Source organism: Limulus polyphemus, unplaced genomic scaffold (assembly GCF_000517525.1).
Source record: "Limulus polyphemus unplaced genomic scaffold, Limulus_polyphemus-2.1.2 Scaffold138, whole genome shotgun sequence".
Classification (NCBI taxonomy): domain Eukaryota; kingdom Metazoa; phylum Arthropoda; class Merostomata; order Xiphosura; family Limulidae; genus Limulus; species Limulus polyphemus.
The window spans coordinates 236,686-246,188 of record NW_013665748.1 but is presented as its reverse complement, the minus strand read 5'-3'; the positions used below and the strand labels follow the sequence as shown (position 1 = coordinate 246,188).

Below are 9,503 nucleotides of genomic sequence, written 5' to 3'. Positions count from 1 at the left end.
TAATCGCACATATACCAGCTACGCAGGAAAAATTTCTGCTACTCAATAGGTTTTTCTTAATCGATCTCATAAACACGCACATGTGGCTGCTGCATCGGCATCTGAATCATCTACATTCTACAGGATGCATTAGAGTTCGTTCCATCACATACAGAGTAAATTCCAACCGTTGAGTCATCTTCCCTCGCCCTTAATTTTAGCATAACACAAATCTCCCCCTTTCTCCGAGCTCTAAGAGAATTCCCTAACCTTCTCTCTACGCCTACTGAATACAAACTGACGGACAGCTTTACTAAAAATGTAAATGTTCAATTGAATCGAATAATAAAGTATACTTATCTGTACAACCAATGAGCTATGTCCGATTAACAATCGCAATCATGAGATATGCATTACTTTCACCTAACTGACTTCAGGGAGTCTGCACTGAATTAAGAATATTAAGTCTGTTAGAAAAATCGTTACTCCTAACGACAGTAATTAAGTCAATATTTTATACTCAACTAGTTTCGCAAAGCAAAGAATTAGACCATCATAAAAGTCGGTCACTAATTTACCGTGATCAAAAAACGCCAGTCTTACTATGATACAAGTCGTTACTCGAGAGTAAATTTAACAGAAAAATGTTAATCGTGCATCTCAGTTTTACAAAAAAAAAAAAATAATACGATCCAGGAGATATGTAGTATAGTACTATGTTAAAATATCTTTAGAACATGAATATAAACTACAATATAATATACAGTCGAATAGTCTACAAATATATCTAAAACACAATAATGTTAAGTATGCATAAAAACAACACATTAAAAATGCTGATTCAGATAAAACGTACAGTATCGTACACTCGAAGTTAACTATCTAACAGTTCCCAATACATCCAGCATAATCTCTATGAAACATACTCAAATACATATTTTATTTAATGCAGCAAGACGGGCAAGATTTTATTCAAACATTCCCTCGGGCCAAAATCTTGGCCAACGCTTAAAATCTAATATTCGATTTTCAGTGTATTTTAAAGTCCTACCAGTTATTGTTAAAACTTCACTTTAAATTCATTGTTGTAACTTATTTTCCCATTTAGTAAAGATCCAATGACAATAGTTCACAGAAATTTTCAGATACAGGAAATAAACAAGTGTCACGAAAATCTTCCAATGTCCACTTTTTTAAACGGAAGCTTAAGCGTTTAGATACAAGCTTAGCTTACAACACGTGTACATGAAAACACATCAATATTTGATAATTCACGGACTGTCATAACATGAAACTAAATTCGAGGGAATCGAAATATCGAGTATAAATCCAAACACCGACATGTACGACCACATCCATACAGACTTTAAAATAAAGGAACATTCTTTGATTACATTCTCATCTGAAGCTTTTCATAATACCTTACTATACATCTTCACACGCTGCCACCTCACCAATAAAATTCGGTCATTGACCGGTCCCACCCTAGTGGTAAACGAATCTGTTCCCTGTACACTGCCAACAGGATTCTCGAATATAGGTGCGTGTGTGTGCGAGTTACACGCCACCCATGAAAGCAAAAAAATGACAAAAATTCGGTAAACAGCTCCATGGGTGCGGTATCTACACTACGTCAGGATACAATACACAAATAATCGTTGGTTTATAAACCAATACTATTCCCGGTTTATACAAGGTGAAATGTGTAGCAGTTTTACAAGTTTGCGTTTTAAAAACAAATTAACGTATTAAAAACAGAAGTTTTAACAATAGGTAGATGATCTGTCAGTGTACTGAGATTAAGAAGGTTGCTATAATTTTTTTAAACTCAAAACATTCTGATTACTAGCTTGTATTTCTCTGCTTTAACACAAACCTACACAATGGGCTAACTGCACTCTATCCACTGAAAGGAATCGAACTCAGAATTTTAGCGTTGTAACTCTGTAAGCTTACCACTGACCCACAGGGGAACAGTAGCTTGTAAGCTTTAATTGTGGTAAAATTTGATAAATGCCATAAATAGTGAATACTTACATTTGAAATTTCAAAATCAATTTCAATACACACTGCTTTAAATATTGCCTTGTTAGTAAACAAACTAGATGTAATGTGCCTAGAATAGGAGTTTCATTCAAAGTGATAACTGTATATAGCTAAAACTTTCGTTTATAATAAAATACTATTAAGTGATGGTGAGGATTCTTCTCCATATGCATAATTTATAGATTGTGAACTAGTATATGAAACATGTATTACGTCTCCTTTTATAATGAACATCTTAATTAACTACTATACAAAAAAAATGTATCTAAGGTGCTTACATCATAATAGCAGGACAAACTGTGTAACAATAGGCATGATTAATTTGGATGGAAATAATGGCTTGAATAACACCAAATTCCGTGTCAGCAAGATTAACCCTGCATAACTTATAATGAGAGTAAACAATGTTTACTATCTGTGTAACAGGTAATATATATGGAGCATTTAACACACATGATCTATCATTATACAAGTAGACAAATAATCTTAGAAATGTAGACACAGACCAGGTTGCTCCATTTTACAAATGAAAGAAATAATCTCTCTATGGAAAACCACCACAAAATGTTTAGTACCAGAAGAGGTTAGTTAAGTTTACATTTCATCATTTTTTACTCATACATACTCTATATTACCCACTTTGGCCCTGTGTACTCTATACCTAATTTATTGTTTCTAAATATGAGCAGTGATCTTTAGTCCTTGAAATTTAAGAACCTACTGTTTTTAATTTTAATTAAGATTTGACATCAAAAAGTTATGTTATAGAGAATGAATTTTTGGTTACAACATTATTAACCTACATTAAAATGTAGGTTGTATTCTCAGTGCTGATGAAACAAGTAAGAATGAAGATCAGGACGGTCTTACCTGTTTCAAACAACTCCAAAGATGCTATTATTATGTTCAAAAGTTCCATCCATCAACATTAAATGTAATGCTTCCATAAATAAATGACCACAATGAAATCACACACCTTCTAGGATCCTCCAATGACTCAGGAGGGTGAGGGTTTTTAATGATAAAATTTGGAGTTTGATACCTGTAGTGGGCACAGCATAGGTAGACAATTGTAAAAATTTGAGCTTAGCAACAAACAGACCTTCCTGGGTAAATAAGTAGAGGATTTTCTTTTAGTATAAAAGAATAAAACACCAAAGTTGTATTTCATTATGAATGTTTTGCCACCAATGATAAGGTTTGGTTACAATAATTTCCATGACCGCACCTCAATATACAGGCAGGAAACAAAGTGCCATCACACTGAAATTCTTAAGAGAAATGTGTTGCAAGCACTTATACTGCCATGACATTCTGGAAGATGTATTCCCAGATACAAATATTTCTAGAGACTGCAACTACCTATGCCAGTAACAGTTAAGCATGATCTCCATACAAGAAGTATTGGATGAAATAAACTGGATGTATTTATTGCCTCCTTGATACTCTTTACTCGAGGATTAACCACAGATAAACACAATCATTCTTACAGTACATATTGTTATATGAATGTATTTATACAATATACAAATGGTATATGGAAATCTTTTTGGATGTACACAAGAGCTTTTAAAACAGACAAGAAAGCCAACTCAAAGTTACCAATGTATTCCACTAGCAAACACTCCAGATTTGCATATTGCTGACTCACCCTTGAATTTTTCCTTTTTATGAATATAAATCACTGTTAAGTTGTTGTTGTTTTTTTACAAATTACATGAAACTCTCTTTAAATCAGTCATTTGTATTTAAGAGTAACTTCCAGGGTGTATAAAGTCTACATGGTGAAATATTTGAAAATATTCCTAGTCACACTGTAATATTTCATCACACTTGTTAATTAATCATTATTACTATAAACTACTTTCCTTATGGACATATTACTTCATCCTTTTCAATTTGTAAGTGCACCTGGAAACAAACATCGGTAGTACACCTTGATGACTTCTAATTCAGTGTCACTCATTACATGTTACCGTAACTTTCTATAAATGATTTACTTCAATCTTTCTGTTATAATAGTCTTTAAATGTGCTTCTAAGGTTGAAAGCTGTTTCTGAGTAAAAGTCATGATTAGACAATGTTGATGAGGAAGGTTGTACATGTAATGTAAGTAATGTAGTGGGCAATAACTACGAGTTATACTCTGACTAGCCATATTATTACAAAACACCCCTTATGGCAGAATGAACCACCTGTTCCCCAAATAATACATGTAGTCTGGACATGGTATGGCATACACTTAAGATAATGCCACAAAAAGGGTCTTGTTCGATTTGAATGTAACCCATTCATTGAAAAGTATGCTCTTTAATCGGTTACCAGGTGATTATGGCAAAGAATCCAAAATGTTAAAGTTCATCTTGATAATGCCCAATCATTTTGATATATTTATTGCAGTGGTTAAAAACAAATCCTGAAGACACTTATAATTTTGAACCACATTTGCACAATAAAAGCAAAGTGGATTGTTACATTATTATCATCAAAGACCCCTTTTTCATCAGGATGAAAATGTAGCATTGTCAAGTGGACACAATCAGCAGCAATATTTAGATATGCTCTGGAAGTTATCTTTTGAAATGAATCAAAGAACTTAATCCCTCCTAAAAGAATATTTTTTACAATATTGCACAACCTCCAAAAGCTTACTGCATTATAACACAAGCACGGTTGAATGTTTTGATCATACAAATTTCTCCATACACTTACTCTACTGTCAGTATAGAACATGCTGAAATGCAATTAATCAGACCCAATTACCTGCTTCTAAATATGTATTTTCCAAAGTTAGCACATTAATCACCACTCATGCTTCTTACAAGCTTATCTCATTGTCTTTTTCCTTGGTTTGTCTCTAGCAATTGGTTGCCACAATTTTCCTTAGTAGTCAAGACAGAGACTTATAAATATTTCTTTGAAAAGTTACTCAAATTAATAGCTTTCAATAACACTTACTTGAAAAACACTTACTATCATGCCCCTTTTAATCTCAGTGTGATATCTGCTCTTATCTAATACCTTGAAAGTTATCCACAATGTGACTAAATGTGTACTAACGGACTAAATAAGCACCTAACATATCAAATGATCAATCTGTTATGAGTATTAAATAAATGAAGTGTTCTACAGTTGTTGGAAGGGTCCTATAGCAGTAAGCGTATATTATTTCTTTACATTTAATATTTCTCTATTTCATTATACTTCTACAAAGTCTCTGAAAGTAATACTTACAAAACGTCAGAAACTACATTACATACAATGTTTTTGAAAGAACACAAACAAAGCATGATGATAAAAGACCATTTAGCCTGTGGAAGTCATTCACTTGTTATCCAAACAAGACCATCAGTTAAAAATAACTGTAACCTCTCATATCTACAAATCTGTCAAAACTGTTTAAACAAATTTTCATACAAATCACATATCACAGGTGATTCCTCAGGATAACTATTCAATACTTTTAGAAACTAATTTCAATTAAAACAAAGTTAAGATTTGAATTTAGAGGGTATATTTATAACATTTTAGTCCCTACAACAATCTTATTAACCTTAGTGAATTACTAATATGGAGCTCATCAGCTTTTAAAGCATATCTTTCTAAACTAGTTATGGATCAAATTGCTTGTGGGTACATGACTTTGTTGGTTACAGGGCCCCTATTCAGTTAAAAAAGAAAATGTAAACAAAAATACAATCATTATTGCAATTAATTCCACTATTTCCTGCTCAGGTCACCGTATATTCTACATTAGTCAGTTCTTGACACTTAATGTTGTAACAAGTAAAAAAAAGAGCATAAAATTAGTCAATAAGTGAGCCCCACCAGTAATTAATGGTACAGTATACTCACAAAGTTGGTAATATGAGGGTTAATCCACCACTTAAATAAACTTTTGATAAGCACTTTAATTAGACCATAAACAATTTTAAATAACTGAAACAAAGAACTTCTAGCTGTTCTATGCTTCAGTGAAAGCAAGTCCCAATCTAAGCCTCTCTCTTTATGACTCAAATATTCTTGATCCAGGTCTCACTAGACCTTCTCTGTACTCTTTTTCAGGTCAATTTCTTTCATACGAAATGGACAATCAAACTGCACAGTATTCTAAGAACTCCTCCCTAGTAACTTGCATAAAGAGAAATAACTTATTTTAAGTTCATACTTTCTATAAAATGAATACTATAATTGTTTTAGTTATTTTATTCACTTCTGTATCTATGACCAGAAGTTAAGATAGCTTTTATCAACAATCAAGCCTCAATACCTTCCTTTCACAATAACATCATGTAATTCTTATGAAAGAGAAGGACTTCATCATGAACAATTTCTTAAATATCAATATTATTATTAAATCAAAGAAGTGTGGGAAATTTAACCACTAGTAGTTCTCATGCATGTATGTCAAACCATATTATAATGAAATTTCAAAAAGTGATAGACATTCTTATTTGGAATTCACCTTCTTAAGCTTCAGATGTTATATTCCTCCATAAATTACTAAGCACCCATTACTTTTTAAACAAAGGCTAATAAACATTCCCAAATTCTGGTGAACTTCTTTAAAAAAAAAACCTTTCTTTCACTTTTAACAAATTTCACACAAACTATAGACATAAAATTTGTAAAATGTTTTGAAGTAACATAAGTACAAATATGGTGAAAAGTTATACATTCTCTATAGTATGAACCATCACCATTATGGTATCATGGTTACAAAACTCTAGTAATTATATTGCCTTGTATTTCATGAACAGTTGTTTTGATACTGAAAATAAGCACAAGCAGTTACCAAGTATAAGTAAGCTTTATCCATGTGTGAGAGAATTATTAAATTATAATTTTCTATGTTAGCCTGTGCTGAAATTTCACAGAATAAGAATTTTTATCTGTTACCTAAATTTCTAATTATACACAAACTATTACTTATTTATTTAGATAATTATTTCTAGCATACTCACCTTACATATGTATTCCTCATTTGTTTTTACATTTATACAACGATATAAGGTTGATCCATCAAACTGTTCAAGAAGTATGTAGTTGCCAATAGCACTTGCTGTAAAAGGATCTTGTGTGTTTGGTAAAATAGGTGGGGTTGGAGGTTGAAGATTTGGACTTAGACTCCCAGTACATTTTCCCCCATTTTCCCATCGCTTCTCAATGTTATGTTCTTGTTTAAGTCGACAGTGTTGCAAATTCAGAAGGGGTGGTCGCAAAACATTCATGAGGAAACAAGGAAGTTGCCAAATTTACATTAAAAAATTTTAAATAAAAGTAATCTTTTCAAAGATTTCTGCAGTCATAAGTTTTCATTTTTCTCATTAGTTAAGTGGAGTTATCTTTGCATAAAATCAGTAATTTTGTTTGATTCTTCACTGTTGAATTTGCTGGTTCAACAAATGGTGACAAATATTCCCATAAATATACTTTGGCAATTACTGTTTGAGACTGGCGTTTCCAACTTTGAAATCTAACATCAGGGAATTAGTTTGATCTTTTAAAACTGAATTCCATGGGTGACCTAAAACAAAAAACGAACATTCATTTTATATATATATCATAAAGAACTATTGAACAAGACATGCAATATTAATCATTATAACTTTCAGCAATATGTTTTATTTGCCTTAAAACAAGTATGTAAACATTACATAAATTTATAAAAATAAACTTTTAGGTAAGTTTTCTTCTAACTGTTTTTACTACTACTACTAGTTATTCACTATGAATAACTATGCAAACTAAACTAACTAAATGACACCAGTCTCACAATTTCATTCATCAAACAACAATTAATGAACAGAAATACTTAATAACATATATCCAAGTACACATCAAAACAATGTTTAATTGTTATGCTACCAAAACATGTCGGAATGAAAGTTCTCTCTCTTACCTTATAGTTATACTTACTATGTGTTATCTACAATAATATGTTCACTAAAGTCTAAAGGCTAGTAAAGCACCGCCTCGCGTACCTGTAAACCGTAAATGGCCCTAACACTACGATCCTTTGTTCGCGCTGAAGTTCCTTCACCACTAACTTTTGATAAACCAGGGTAAGAATTAGCTCAAAGTTAGGATTCCAGACATGCTTTTGACTTGCTGGATGTTAAAAGAAAAAATTAAAAAGGGTGGGCTGGGCCATGAATTTTGTGTTACTTAGGGTAAGACTATACCGTTAATACTAATACTCTGGACTCTTAATGAAGTACTGTAATTATTAATATTATCCTGATCCAATATATGATATTCAATGAGAAACGTAAATAACATGCGTTCCTCTGAACACATATTAATCGTACCATTTATGAGTATCACGTTTCACTTACCCTTATTAATATTATGAAACTCGAAAGCTCAACCAAGCGCTTAAACTTGCACAATTAAATTTTGATCTTTTAAAACTGACGTGTTTCTACTTAAAAATCGAGAAAATTCACGCTTTACGATGTTGCTACAAATTACAATGCTACTGCGCAAATGAACTCATTCTTATACTAATACTAGCATTACTATTAGTAATAGTATCACCATACGTATACAACGTCACGTATCTACAACAATACCACTACAAGTTGAGTACAACTAAGAAAGTTATTTATGCTTAAGGATAAATAACACTCTTACCGTTCACTTGTTTCTGAGTAGGGGAGGCCAAACTTGAAATAGTTAAAACGGTAAAGATAATCTTACACAGAATACTGGCAAAATTTGCGTAAGATTTACCCTAATAGTAATAGATTAAGTTAGGCCAACCCCATTCAGAAACAACGCACACAGCCAGCTCACAGACACGACAAGGCCATCACTACACAGCAAAAGACGGAATCGGTAGCGTAGTAACCCGACCGACGATTCGCATTTCATCTTGCCGAAAAATAACTCATTGCATCTTATTTATTTTTATAACTTTTTTTATAATTTCGTAAACTAATTAACCTAAAGGATAACACTGATATTGAACTTTTATATTAAATAATTGCTGAAAAATGTCATTCAAAAGTCAACTGAGACCTATTTGTTCGCGGAAGAAAACATCGTATAATTATTTATAAAGTCACTCACAGACTATAAATGTGCTGACGCAACATCCCAGTTCCACTTCACGCGGAACGTAAATGTGTCATCATTTTTTGTTCTGCATCTTATGTTAATAAAGTAAAACTGTGAAAATTCCAATGTCAAATACAACTAGATATTCATTATGTAGAAAACACAGTATAAGTTTCGCGATGAATGATCATAAAACATTTTATAAATTTATCATATCACCAAATAAAAAGTGTAAAAATTTAACTTTAGTATTAGCACCTTACACCTACTTTTCTTTTGGATGTTGGCTTAAGTCGACCTCCTGCCAGGGCTCATTCACGCCATAAAACAGCACTCCATATTCGTAAAAGATGAAAGTGCCTGGATATTTCAAGGTAAAGTTGACCAACATCAGGAGCCTCACCAGGGGGAGAGGG

At 32.3% G+C, this 9,503-nt stretch overlaps 1 protein-coding gene across 1 annotated transcript in view; it reads right to left on the bottom strand.

Annotated features, from left to right (window-relative positions):
• Positions 1-8,881, bottom strand: part of LOC106474443 (tribbles homolog 2-like) — a 28,518-nt gene extending 19,637 nt beyond the window's left edge. Inside the window, exons 1-2 of the mRNA XM_013935138.2 lie at positions 8,662-8,881; positions 6,990-7,552 (exon numbers count right to left, since the gene is read on the bottom strand). Of these exons, the coding sequence (XP_013790592.1) occupies positions 6,990-7,256 (267 nt within the window). The 5' untranslated portion in view covers positions 7,257-7,552; positions 8,662-8,881. The remainder of the gene's footprint in view (positions 1-6,989; positions 7,553-8,661) is intronic.
• Between the last annotated feature and the right edge of the window lie 622 nt (positions 8,882-9,503).